Consider the following 14,554-nt stretch of genomic DNA (forward strand, 5'->3'; position numbering starts at 1 on the left):
CTCTTCCACCTACTTTTCATTTTCCAAGGACTGTTGGCACTTTTACTATTTCCTCTCCCACCTTCTAGTCCTTGAGGTTTATGTCTGTTTTGTCCTTTGCTGTCAACTCAGGGGGAGGGTGCAAACCTAAATCTGGGGGTTAAATGATCAGACTCTAAATGTATGAATTGATTCATCTGATAACACTGTAAAAGATTCATAACTTCAAGGATCCAAACATTAGCCGGGTGAATTTTCAACAAAATGCTTTTTATTTAATTCACTAGAAATCACTTCACTGATTAAATCATCAGGAATTTTCAGCACAAACTTTAACATCTTAATGACCACTGAGCCTGGGCTCTGGGGCTTCTCTGCCTCTCCCAGTCCTTAAAAGGGTTTAGAGGAAGAGGCATCATTAACAGAGACCAGGTCAGATGGCTGCAGGTCTTCCTTTCCCAGGCATTGGACAAGCTGCTCAATTCTTGTCCAGAGCAGGAAAGGGACAGTATTTCAGAAAAGTCTAGTAAAGAACCTGTCATTGCGTTATAACATCTTTCTTAACAATTTATATCAACCGTTTTGGTCCAAATTTAGTTGCACATGTATATGTATTTCCCCCCAATTCTCTCAGATGGAAATTTCCTCACTCTGCTCTTGAAAAGAGGATACAGGTTCTTGTGTTCCTCTTCCAAGCCAAATAAAACCACCCTCCCCGAAGTCCAAAATGATACTTCTGGCCTTGGATGTGCAGCTTCTGATGGGCTGACTCAAATCACCTAGAAAGGGCAACTGTGGGACTACTATGTGGGCAGCCTTCTTTGGAAATCCGTTCCTAAAGCCAACTCTTCAGAGCCATCCACGATGGTGTGCACAGGTGGTAAGGTCCAGAGAACTTCTGCTCTTCCCTCTCAGGAGCCAGGTTCAGAGGAGGCATTGGGATGGTCTGGAGCCAGAGCGGTAGCAGCGGCCCCACGAGGCAGGACCTCAATGACTCGAGGCTTGTCAATGATGCGGGCCGTCCGGCTGCCCTTTTCCACGATGCCAACGATCCAGGCTTGGTGACCCTCTCCGTACTTGGAAGATTTAATCTCAGAGCAAAAGCGAGCAGCCTGTTCCCTTGGCAAACAGATCAGCAACCCCCCCGAAGTTTCTGCCGAGGTTCCTTGAAGGAGCCCAAAGCGCCCACTGGCCTTGCTGATGGCGGCCATCTTGGCAATGATGGGCAGGTTGTGGATGACAAAGGACACCTCGTTTCTTTGTTGTCTGGCAAGATTCTGAGCGTGCCCCAGAATGCCAAAGCCTGTGATATCGGTGGCTGCATGGGCATTAAACGTGTGCATCAACCCAGCGGCAGTTCTGTTCAGGGTGGCCATATTGAACATGGCTTCCTGATAGGCCAGCTCCACCTCTTCTCTGGAGACCACCATCTTGATCTTATTCCACCTTTCCGGGTTATCCAGCCACTGGTGGGCATTGACAGCCACCTGGGTCCCTAAGGGTTTGGTTAACACCAGCACGTCCCCGACCACGGCACTGTCGGGCATGATGAACTCACTGGGCTGACACACCACCGTGGCCACCCCACCCACGATGACCCACGGGTTTACCACCGTCTGTCCGCCAGTCACCGCCGTCCCGCCTTCCTCGGCAGCATCCCGAAAGCCTCGGACCAGGAGCGGGGTGACCTTCTCCCGCTCCTCCTCGGTCATGCCCTGGCTCACGCTGAGCAGCATGAGCATGTTGTCGCACTCGGTGACGCCCATGGCGTAGAGGTCGCTCAGCACGTTGGCGCAGGCGATGCGCCCCATCATGTAGGGGTCGTCCACCAGCGGGTAGAAGAAGTCCGTGGTCTGCACCAGCGACAGGCCCCCGTGCCTCAGGGGGATGACGCAGGAGTCCATCCCGATGCCCAGCGCCGGCCAGCTGGGGCTGGGCTCCGCCAGGACCTGCAGGCCGGCCTCCCGGGCCACCTCGTCATGGCCTGCGGCCAGGCCCCGGCCCGGCGGGGGCCGCTCGTCCGGCCGCGTCAGTCCCGCCAGGAGTTTGAGCAGCGTCTCCTGGGGGACCTTGCAGCCTCAGCCCTTGAGGCCGGAGAAGCCCGTCAGCCGCCAGCTCGGGCTCAGCCCCAGCGCCTGCGGCTCGAACGGCCGGTAGCTCGAGAAGCCGTGACCCAGGGACAAGCCCGCCAGACCCGCCGAACCTGCCGCCGCCGCCGCCTCCCCGCCGGCACCCGTCGCCGCGGGGTCTGCCATCGCGCCTGCCTGGCCGGGCGGGAGGGAGGAGAGCAGAGTCCCCTCTGGTTCCTTCTCCAGTGAACGCGGACCAACGGTCAGAGGTGAGCGCGGCGCCTGCAACCGGCACGACTCGCGCCGGGAGCTGCAGGCACGCCGCGCGCTGCTGCCTTCCTGGGGGCGGGGCCGCGGCCTCCGTACTGAGGGCCCCGCTGATTGACAGCCCTTCCACCCAATAAGCACCGCGCACCCAGAGGCGGGCCTCCTTTGGTCTGAGAGGCGGACGTCTTACCAACCGACCTCCAACTGGCGCACTTGGGGGCGCTGCTTTCTGAGCGGGGCTCTGGGTCGCTGCCCGCGTGTCATTTAAATGAACTCTTGCCCGCGGCCGGCGGAACCCTGCCCCCCAGAGGCCGGTTACCGAGCACAGCGCGTTATAGACGGGAAGGTCGCCAGCTCGGCAAACCTCGTGTCCAAGGGCCACCTGACAGCGCACACGATCGATCCGGGGAAGGAAAAATAACCCGTGGAAAGAATCGGAAAGAAAGATAAGAGCCCTAACCGGTTTGGCTCAGTGAATAGAGCGTGGGCCTGAAGACTGAGGAGTCCCAAGTTCGATTCTGGTCAAGGGCGTGTACCTTGGTTGCGGGCACATCCCCAGTAGGGGGTGTGCAGGAGGCGGCTGAATTGATGGTTCTCCCTTATCGATGTTTCTAACTCTCTATCCCTGTCCCTTCCTCTGTAAAAAAAAAATCAAATGAAAAACAATATATATATAGAATAAGAAATTCGATAAGCTAACTCCTGCATGAAAATAATGCAAGGTTTAAAAGGACTTTAACGGCCCAGTGACTGAGCCGCCGCCGAGGACTCAGCAACCACCTCCTTGAGTCCCCCTCGCTTCCCCTTCCCGACGCTCCGTCCCCCCTGCCCACCTTCTCCCGCCCCAGCCTTCGCAGGCCGTTTCCACCGAGGAAAAGGAATCGTATCGTATGTCCGCTATCCAGAACCTCCACTCGTTCGACCCCTTTGCTGATGCAAGTGAGGGTGATGACCTGCTTCCCGCTGGCACTGAGGATTATATCCATATAAGAATTCAACAGAGAAACGGCAGGAAGACCCTTTCTACTACCCAAGGGATCGCTGATGATTACGATAAAAAGAAACTAGGGAAGGCCTTTGAGAAGAAATTTGCCTGCAATGGTACTGTAATTGAGCATCCAGAATATGGAGAAGTAATTCAGCTGCAGGGTGACCAGCGCAAGAACATACGCCAGTTCCTCGTGGAGACTGGACTGGCTAAGGACGACCAGCGGAAGGCTCATGGGTGTTAAGTGCTTTTGGCTCACAGAAGCTTAAGTGAGGATTTCTTTGCAATGAGTAGAAATTCCCTGCTGTCCCTTGTCACACGTTTAAAAACCTCACAGCTTGTATAATGTAACCATTTGGGGTCTGCTTTTAACTTAAGACTAGTGTCACTCCTTCATGCAATAAACTGAGAAGAGCCGTGCTGTCTAGTCTTGAAGTTCCCCATTTAAACAGAGGTCAAGCAGTAGGCGCCTGGCAGTGTCCAGCCTGAAACGGAGCAATACCGTGATGTTTCAGCCAAGCCCATGCCTGGCCACAGCTCCTCACAGAGTTCCCTGCCCTCAGAGAATGTCACCGCCGCCGGAGCAGCCTTCGGTGAAGCTGAGAGGAGAGGGGTAAGGCAGCGGCGGCATGTGCACCACTAGAGGGAGCCTTCCGCAACCACAGACCTACACCTGACCAAACGATGGAGCTTAGAGCAAGCAGCCTGCCACCTTCCCTCCAGGGAGGTGTAAGGACTTCTGGCTTGCCACCAAGGTCTTTTTGACCAGACAGATCCTAGCTAATGGTTGTCCAAACACCATAATTTGAGGCCAACCTTCTTATCAGAGTTAAACTTTTGACAAGGGAACAAATTTCAAACTGAAGTGTCAGTCATGTAGCTAGCTATAGAGCTGGCAACTCCCTAGCAACAGCTGCCCAATGCCATGTGAAGTAAAAAAACAAATGATTTTGGGGGTGTTCTTTTTCCCCTCCTTCAATTTTAATGTTATGTTATGTATTTAAACCCTTATTTAAATAAAATTTGTTTTCAGAAACACCTGAAAAAAAATTTTTTTAAATATATTTTATTGATTTCTTACAGAGAGGAAGGGAGAGGGATAGAGTTAGAAACATCGATGAGCGAGAAACATCGATCAGCTGCCTCCTGCACATCTCCCACTGGGTATGTGCCCGCAACCAAGGTACATGCTCTTGACCGGAATCGAACCTGGGACCCTTGAGTCCGCAGGCCTCTATCCACTGAGCCAAACTGGTCAGGGCAAAAAAAAATTTTTTTTTAAATAAAAATAAAAGGACTTTAACGAATTTGAGGACTCCAGACACCTGCATGGGTTCTGGTGCTGTTTCCACCACCAACTCTGTGTGTCACTTTCGCTCTCCCGGCATCTGTTGACTCCCCCAGACAACACAGCAGCTTACCTAGTTTTCTCTTCCTAAGCTCCTGTACCTTTAAGTTAATAGATGCGAGAATCTATGATGTATCCATGAAGGGTCGTTACCAGTATCAAAGTTATAACTGCACATAACTTTGATCCAGCAGTTTCACTTCTAGAACTTTATCCTACAGATGTCGTCACCAGCCTGAGTGGAAAATAATACGTTAGTTATTGCTGTGCTGTTTATAATATCAACATACTGGAAACAACTTAAATGTTTATTCATTATGATTAAAATAAATTGTGATATCTATAATAATTAAAGCATAATATGCTAATTAGACCAGACATCCTTACGGACCAAGCCAGGGCTGCCTGGTCCCGGGTGCCAGAGGGAAGCCGGTGACGGCAGCTGGGGAAGGAAGGCCTACTCTTACACGAATTTCATGCATCGGGCCTCTAGTAGTTATATAAGCTACCAAGCAACTGTAAAAAAGGTTGAGAAAACCTTGATGTAAGTATATTGCTAATAGTTACAGTTCTAATAGGCACAGTTCTATGTTATTAACTTATTTAATTGATATTAACTTATTTAATTCTCATGAAACCTTTTGAGTTAGGATTCTTTCCACACCTTATATATATAAGGAATATAAGGCACAGAATGATTAAATGACCTGTTGAAGGTTACAGGCAGTGTAGAGCGGAGCAGTATATGCATCCAATCTGCTCCAGAGACCACCAGGTTATGTGCCTGTGATGTTTGTTCAGAGAAGTGAGCAAGCTTCAGAACTGTATGTGTAGAATACTATTATTTGTTGTAAGAGAGGGAACTATATGCAACTAGAAACTGTTAACATTGATTGCCTCTGGGAAAGGAATGAAATGCTTAGGGGATATGAGATTTTTCCGTGTATTACCTTTTCTTTCATCTTTTATTAATCTTTTATTTGTATTGACTTCAGAGAGGAAGGGAGAGGAAGAGAGATAGAAACATCAATGATGAGAGAGAATCATTGATTGGCTGCCTCCTGCACGCCCCTTACTGGGGATCAAGCCCGAAACCCGGGCATGTGCCCTTACCGGAATCGAACCCGGGACCCTCCAGTCCTCAGGCCGACGCTCTATTCACTGAGCCAAACTAGCTAGGGCAGTGTATTGCCTTTTTGTTCCTTTAACATTTGGAACTTTATAACGAACATCTGTAAACATTTTAATGTATTACGTACTTTTAAAAAAGTAATTGCTGATGAGAGTATAAACTGGTGCAACCATTTTGGAAAAGAGTTTCGTCTCAACTGATAAAGCTGAACATATGCAAACCCATGCATCCCACCTGTAGGAGGAACTCTCCCCATAGGGGAGATCTGGCACATGTGCCCCAGGATATATGCACAAGAATGTAAGAGCCCTGGAGGTGGATTGCACAATCCTGGGAATGTACTTAATATTGCTGAACTGTACAGTTACAAATGGTTAAGATGGCACATTTTGTGCTATGTGTACTTTGCAATCATTGAAAATATAAACTATATAGGAAGTACTTATAAATCTTATAGTACATCATTTCACTTGGTTTTTATTAGTGCAAACACAGTATTAAGGCCTGGAGTGAACTGGAAGGAACTTGAACATGAGAATTAGATGGAGTTGTGATCTTGGCTTGGGTAAATTGACCTTGAGCGAATTGTCTAACCTCTAGGAACCTCAGTTTCTATTGCCTATAAAAATAGTCATTTTGCCTAAAGATAATACATACTAGATAGGAATGTTATGAGAATAAAATTTTTAAATGTGTGTAAAGCACCTAACATAATTTCTGGCGGATGGTAAACTCAAAATAAATGACAGAACCTATTATCAATTTAAATTTATAAAACTTAGAACATCTCGGAAAGTTTTTAAAATATATTTTTAATGATTTCAGAGAGGAAGGGAGGGGAGAGAGAAAAAGAATCATCAATGATAAGAGTATCACTGGTTGGCTGCCTCCCGCAGGCCCCACACTGGGGATTGAGCTGGAAACCTGGGCATGTGCCCTGACTGGGAATCAAACTGTGACTTCCTGGTTCATAGGTCAACGCTCAACCACTGAGCCACGCTGGCTGAGCTTGGAAAGTTTTTCATAAAAACAAATCCAGCCCCAGCAGGTCTAGCTCAGTTGGTTGGAATGTTGTCCCCTAATCTGAGAGGGCTGGGGTTCAATTTCTGTTCAGGGGACATTCACAGATCATGGTTTCAATCCCTGGTGTGGGTGGGTAAGGGAGGCAATTGGCAGATGTTTCCCTCTCACATGGATGTTTCTCTCTCTCCCTCTTTCATCTTCTTTCCTCTCTCTCTAAAATAAATTAAATAACAACAACAAAAACAAACCCATTTACGGTCCTTAAAAAAAGGATAACTATAAGAGCAAAACCCTGAAAATAACCCAAGTGTCTGTGAAAAGGAGAATACATGCCTGGCGGTGTGGCTGAGTGGTTGAGTGTGGACCTATGAACCAGGAGGTCACTGTTGGATTCCCGGTCACGGCACATGCACAGGTTTTGAGCTCGATCCCCTGTGTGCGGCCTGTGGGGGGCAGCTGATCAATGATTCTCTCTCATCATTGATGGTCCTGTTTCTCTCTCCCTCTCCCTTTCTCTCTGAAATCAATTAAATATATATATATATTAAAAAAATATATATATTATTAAATTATTAAAATATATATATTATTAAATTATTAAAAATATATATTTAAAAAGGAGAATACATAAATAAACGTGGTATAATCACACAGTAGAATAGTATTTGTCTGGGGAAATGAATTATAGGTCTAAGAATCCATATGGATAATATATTTTAAAAATGTTGGTAATAAGAAGCAAGTTACAGGGTAATTGCCGCCAGTCCCGTGCAAAGGCTGCAGAGGTTCATGCAGAGGCCCTGGAGGCACATGGCTAGCCAGTGGCCCTGCGGTGGCCTTGGTGGCAAGGCCTCCCGATGCTTGGTTGGGGCTCTGCGGAGCAGGATGGAGGTTAGGCCCGGGCAGCTGGAAGGGTAGGAGGTGGATGGGCCCGGAGCGGGGTGGATGCGGCAGCACCAGTCAGAGTGATGGACACGCTCGAGGAAGAGAGCTTAGGGCCGTCTTCCTCTTTGGCCTCTGATGCAGAATTGGATACCGTGGTTGGCCATTTAGAGGACATTATCATGGATGAGAGTTCTAGTTATTACAGAGAAATTTCATGGACAAGTACTACCAGGAGTTTGAAGATACAGAAGAGAATAAACGTACCTACACACCTACTTTTAAAAAAATACGTATTTTTATTGATTTCAGAGAGGAAGTGAGAGGGAGAGATAGAACCATCAATGATGAGAATCATTGATCGGCTGCCTCCTGCACACCCCCTTCTGGGGATTGAGCCCGCAACTCAGGCGTGTGCCCTTGACCAGGATCAAACCCTGACCTCCTGGTTCATAGGTCAATGCTCAACGACTGAGGTTCGCCATCACTGATCTAGGGCGCGTCATAAAGTCAAGTCTAATTATGCTAAGAGGACTGTGCCCTCTAAGCTGGGACTTGTCTGTGGCTTTGCTAACAGGTCAGTCCGAGGCTTAACCCGATAGCCGTGCCCTACAAGAGGCGACTTCATTCCCGGGCTGAGGGTAGTTGGAATGGATGTCCTATGGGCCCGGGAGGCAACAAATTTGCAGCTGCCCATTGTAGGGCTGGAAAGGGGCCTATACTAATGGAGCAGCAGGCGTACCGTTACTATGGACACAGCGTGCGTGATCCTGGCGTCAGTTATCGGACCCGAGAGGAATTCAGGAAGAAGTAAGAGTGACCCTGTCATGCTTCTCAAGGCTGGAATGGGGAACAGCAGTCTTGCCAGTGCTGAAGAATTAGAGGAAACTGATGTTGAAGTGAGAAGAAATCGAGGATGCCGCCCAGTTTGCTACAGTGGATCCTGGACTGCCTTTGGAAGAACTAGGCCAGTGGTCGGCAAACTGCGGCTCGCGAGCCACATGTGGCTCTTTGGCCCCTTGAGTGTGGCTCTTCCACAAAATGCCATGTACAGTGCAATTGAAACTTCGTGGCCCATGCGCAGAAGTTGGCATTTTGTGGAAGAGCCACACTCAAAGGGCCAAAGAGCCGCATGTGGCTTGCCAGCTGCAGTTTTCCGACCACTGAACTAGGCTGTCACATCCACCTTTTGAAGTTCGGGTGCAAATCAGTGAATCAAGTATAAGTCCATCAGTTAATGGGAGACTGCGTGTAATGGATGGTTCCATCTTCATTTTTTTTATATATATATTTTATTGATTTATTACAGAGAGGAAGGGAGAGAGATAGAGAGCCAGAAACATCGATGAGAGAGAAACATCGATCAGCTGCCTCCTGCACATCCCCTACTGGGGATGTGCCCGCAACCCAGGCACATGCCCTTGACCGGAATCGAACCCGGGACCCTTCAGTCCAAAGGCCGACGCTCTATCCACTGAGCCAAACCGGTTTCAGCTGTTCCATCTTCAGTGGCTACTTGACAGCGGCTGTAAGGAACTCTTGTTGTTCTCACCCATAGGATGTATGTAGATTAAGGTAGGAATTGCATGCAGTTTATACAGTATTGCATTAAAGGTTATGTTTGATTTGTATAGGTCTAATAGGTAACAGACTTTGCTTAACCTTCCTTCAGGTTATTTCCTTAAAGTAGTTCTATTTGATCTAGTTTGTACACTATTTTAACAAGTACTTTTTAGTTAGTGAAAGGAAAAACAGTTCCTTTATGCCTGTTTAATTCTGCCACCTTATTGTTGGGGGGTAGGGGCTCATTCCCCTGTCTCAGCCCAACCCCACAGCTAACAACAGCGTACTTTAATGCACACACATGCCTATAGGGCAACATTTACTATAACCAGGCAGTGGGTAGAAGAACAGTTCCATTTTTAAATAGGACTATTGCACAATCATTTCAAAGGTCAAATAACTTAAAGTGCAATTAACCAGTTACTATTAACTTAGATAGAACCTAAAATAGTGATTCCCAGGCTTTTTGTTAAACACCCATTGTTTTATCTTTGCAGCAAGTGCTATAGAGGATGTGCTGATTTTTTTCACTGAAGTAAATTAAAATTCATTTTTAAGAATCCCATAATACTGTGGGCACATCCCCAGTGGGGGGCATGCAGGAGGCAGCTGATCGATGTTTCTCGCTCATCGATGTTTCTAGATGTTTCTAACTCTCTATCCCTCTCCCTTCTCTCTGTAAAAAATCATTAAAATATATTAACAACAACAACAACAAAAGAATCCCATAATAATAATAAAAAAGAACAGCTGCTGGAGCGGATTCCTGAGTTTAACATGGTGGCCTTCACGACAACTTTGCAGCACCACAGAGATGAAGTGGCTGGTGACATATTTGGCATGCTGCTCACGTTTACCGATTTTTTGGCTTTTAAAGAAATGTTTCTGGACTACAGAGCAGACAAAGAAGGCCGGGGACTGCACTTAAGCAGTGGTTTAGTGGTGACGTTGATTCTGGAACCGGTGAGCAGGAATTCTTCCCAAGGTTGTGTCTCGGGGAATCGAAGGATGAAGCCGGGGACCAGAGGAATTCAAACAAGGCAGGAATTATCCTAAGCGAACACAGGCTCCCCGCCTGACCCAAATGGGCTGACCCCGAAGCATCTGTCCTTCCCCTAATATCTGCTAAACGCCGGCTCTTTGTCTATGTGTGCCGCTCTCTGCGTGGTTCCTGGCCTTTTTGCAACATTTTATTTTGCACTTGCAAGAAAAACATCCTTGTTTCAAAACACCCTGTTTTTCTGCTAAACATCTTGTGGTTTCAGCTAGTTCCATGATTCCTCCTCCTTCCACCCCTTACCCGTCTACCCAATTCTGCTTTAACTCCTTTCAACGTAACTGGGCAAAGCGTTCTCTCTGCCAGCTTCCCAGAGCAACCTGTGGCACGAGGTCCCCCTCCAGCAATGAGATTGTCCCGGACATCAGCCCAGCGCACCGGGAGAGCTTCAGCTATGGATGGAAGGATAGATCTTGGGGAGACCAGCTTTGTTCTGCAACTCTGTTAATGTCAAGTACTGATGGGCCAAGAAAAAAAATTGTGTGACCCCCCCCGGGATCCGTTTCTTCAGAAGACCCTTGTGTTCAGTAACCTTACTCCTCCTCCCTCGGTGGACATCCTCCCTTGAGTCGGCTCCTCTGGACAAATCCACATCCAGCATTCCACCTGGGGGGCCTTCCCTAGTACACGTGTTGATGAGTTGCACCAATGGGGTTTTTACTGTTGGGGAGCATTTATCGAGGGTGTTCCTCAAGCCCGCTGCCTGTCTTGACATTTCTGGAGCTCCTGTTGTCACAGCGAGTCTCGGCTGTAGGAATCGACCGAGAGATCCTTTACCTAAAAGCTACATGTCCAAGTCAATTCCTAATCTCGCCTTTGCAGGCCCTGTATCACTGTCTTCTGCTGGTCCGGTATAGTCCCCCTATTTCTAGGACTCTCTCTTAAGCATTTTTGAAAAAACGATTTTTATAGTTAAATGCTCAGGCTGACCTAGTGGATATAACCTTGGAAGTTCCACGATTACCCACTTCAAGGTCAAAGTATTATATGCCGTGTGCCTTTCAGTTGTTGGTGCTGGTGAAACAGAATTTTTGGACTGGAACCCACGGTGTTCCCCTGGGCATATTGGTTCGCGGGTTCTTTGTCCGTGGGAATCGAAGAAGGAATCCACGGACAGAAGGTGGTATAGCAAAGGTGGAGATTTACTGAGGAACAAGTACAGACTCCATGGGGAAGGGGAGAGAATCTCACCGAGTTCCCTTTTCCAGGGCTTATAAAGACCGTAGATCTTTGTGCCTTGATATCCCCTCTAATTGGTCACTATTCCCTTAGACTGGTTACTACAGTAATTTCTGAGCTCAAAAGTCGAACTTCACGTGGAACATGTGAGGTTTTCCTCCCCTCCTTCCTTTTATTTTGTAAATATAGACCTTTTGCTGTTCCCAGCTCCCTCATTCTATGGAAGTGGACCTGTTGCAGCTTTTTTTTTTTTTTTTAAAGTATATTTTATTGATTTTTTACAGAGAGCAAGGAAGAGGGATAGAGAGAAACATCGATGAGAGAGAAACATCGATCAGCTGCCTCCTGCACACCCCCTACTGGGGATGTGCCCGCAACCAAGGTACATGCCCTTGACCGGAATCGAACCTGGGACCCTTCAGTCCGCAGGCCGACGCTCTATCCACTGAGCCAACCCGGTTAGGGCCTGTTGCAGCTTTTCAGCTCCCTATTCTATGGAAATATACCTTCTGCTGCTCTGCATCCCCATGCTTTTCCATGGTCCTCTTAATTTCTAAAATTTCCTAAATCTCTTTCATCCCTAAAAATTCCCGTTTCACCGGGAAAGCAGAAATGCTCTGTGGGCGCTCCAGTGAGTGTGTGCTTACGCTGGAAGTAAAATCTCCTTTTCTTATAGCATGTTGAGTGTGCAGGTCTGCTTACGTTTTTTCTGCATAGCTCAGTTGGTTAGGGTTTCTGTTGGGATAGAGGGTCTGTAATGCCCTCTTCCTGTCAAAACCTTCCTGCCAAGACCGACTTCTGCTGGCCTAGCTCAGCAGGAGGAGGAGGGAGCGGACAGCTTTCCAGCGCACGGCTGCTTTGAGTTGGTACACTGGCTTCGCGCTGTGTGTGATAGACCAGAAAACGGGGCTGTCACACCTCGAGAAGGAGAAAACAGTTCCATTCCCAGTGTGTACCTGAGATTTTTAAAGTGAAAATAAGAATCTGTATGACTTTTCATGTGACCATTCTGGTTTCAAAGGATGAGCTAGCTATATATAGGCTGTGTGTATTCTGTACTGATGGGGCACTTATTAAATACTTTTTTTAAATATATATTTTATTGATTTTTTACAGAGAGGAAGGGAGAGAGATAGTTAGAAACATCGATGAGAGAGAAACATCGATCAGCCGCCCCCTGCACATCTCCTACTGGGGATGTGCCCGCAACCCAGGTACATGCCCTTGACCGGAATCGAACCTGGGACCTTCCAGTTTGCAGGCCGATGCTCTATCCATTGAGCCAAACCGGTTTCGGCTATTAAATACTTTTACCATGAGTAAAATTTGAGGTGTTTTGCAAGAAAATAATTAGAAGCAAGTTACAGCATAATACATAAACTATGAAGCCATTTATCTAAAGTTCAACACAAGTAAGGGAGAATTGCGGCCAGCCGCTCTAGTACAGACATAGAAGGCCCACCACTGATGCTTTGCCTACTGGGAAACCGGCCGCCCTGAGACTTTTTTTATGTTTGTCAAGAAACAGGCCATTTGGCTGAACATCCCAAAGGGACTTTATCCCCTGGAAAAGGTAAACGCCCCGTGGGTTAGGAGCTGGACTCCAATTCCTAGCTTTTTCCAAGGAGGGTGTCAATAGGGAGGAAGGGGTGAGAGGAGCTGATATGACTGGCCAGGGGCAAAACAGACTGAGGCGGATCACCCACCTAAGAAATGAAGTCCTGGCTCTGCTACCAGTTTCCCTGGGTAACCTCGTTTGTGACAGTTTGGTGCAATAGAAAGAACACGAGCTTTGGGGTCTGCTACTTAGCAGCTGTGTGACTTGGAACTATTTACTTAGGTTTTCTAACATTTAATTCCCTCGTTTGTCAAAGGGAGATACTGAGCCACACACACAGCTGTTGGAAAGAGGCGAGACGGGGATTTTAAACATTTACTGACTGCATTTCTCCTTGCTTTCATCAATTTTGATCCTTAGTTGCCCCACCCATAAAATGGAAGCATTAGGTATCTTTTTAAAGAGAAATGGGAAATACTGAACTTTTAAATGAAATATCCAAATCCTGACCTGTTGGAAATAAAAAAACTGTAAAGACTTTTTTTTTTTTAAGCTAATTTTTAAATGTGAGAAGACCCTGAGGGTCCAAGAAGGGACCACTGTGCCCTGGATTTGGCCTGCGAGCCACCCATTTCCCACTTCGGTTACTGGGTTGTGGGGTGAGGGTTATGATGTGAGAGAGAACCCTTACTATATAATTCAGGCAAATCAGTTTCCTTCCCAGAACTTCGATGAGCCCATCCGTAAAATGGACCCACCTTTGTGTAGATAAAGAGATCAACAAACTCATAGGGACACCAGGGGAGGCAGTGGGGGCCGGAGGAAGTGGTAACGGCGATCAAGTATGCGGAGCCCGAAGGAGAGCAGACTTTGGGCGGCGACAGTTCACCTCAGTACATTTAATTTTTAAGAAGAGCTCAGGTGTGTGACACGCGTAGCATGACACCAGCGCGTAGTAGGCACACCACACGGCACGGGGCCGCGGTAGCCTTTTTTTTTTTTTTTTTTTGTGGGAGTAGATCGGAAAGCATGTCCCAAGGAGCCAGCTATCCCCGAGGCCAGGAGACCGGAAAAGCGTCGCTGGCGAAGGAGAAAAGACGGCCGAGGGGGAGAAACAGGAAAAGGGAAGAGGCGGGAGGCAACAGGGCCCGCCCTCCAGGCGGGGCGCCAGCGAGAGGCCCAGGCCGGGCTGGAGCGCACGTGGCCTAGTTTGGGCGGAGCGGACGTGCCCGGCCGCAGCGGAGACCCCGAGCGGCACAGGAGGAACGCCCTGAAGGTGGGTCCGAACCGGACTGCGAGGACCGTGAGAGTCGGGGTGGAGCGGACGGGGGTCCTGGGAGCTGGGGAACGGCGGCGCCACAGGCCCTGGGTTCCCCACCCTCCCGGGGCAGCTCAGACCGGACGCTCGGGTCCTCCGGGTCCCTCCCCTAGGGGGCGGGGCTAGAGGTTCTGACCAATGACAGGCCGCTCAGAGGCCCCGCCCCCGACGCCTCACGAATGCCCAACCGC

General features: G+C 48.2%; 2 protein-coding genes across 2 annotated transcripts; one reads left to right on the forward strand and one right to left on the reverse strand.

Moving 5' to 3' along the window:
- Positions 1 to 228: 228 nt before the first annotated feature.
- Positions 229 to 2,413, reverse strand: LOC308517632 (selenide, water dikinase 2-like). Its single transcript, XM_081088850.1, has one exon. The coding sequence runs from the start codon at positions 2,232 to 2,234 to the stop codon at positions 891 to 893; it is 1,344 nt and encodes a 447-aa protein (XP_080944976.1). The 5' UTR covers positions 2,235 to 2,413; the 3' UTR covers positions 229 to 890.
- A 740-nt stretch (positions 2,414 to 3,153) lies between these two features.
- Positions 3,154 to 3,547, forward strand: LOC308518593 (eukaryotic translation initiation factor 1-like; the record flags this gene model as incomplete). Its single annotated transcript, XM_081090308.1, has 1 exon — positions 3,154 to 3,547. Exon 1 carries the CDS (start codon positions 3,206 to 3,208, stop codon positions 3,545 to 3,547), a length of 342 nt encoding a protein of 113 aa, XP_080946434.1. The 5' UTR covers positions 3,154 to 3,205.
- Positions 3,548 to 14,554: the final 11,007 nt, after the last annotated feature.

This window comes from Myotis nattereri (assembly GCF_964212035.1).
Source record: "Myotis nattereri genome assembly, chromosome: 4".
NCBI lineage: Eukaryota > Metazoa > Chordata > Mammalia > Chiroptera > Vespertilionidae > Myotis > Myotis nattereri.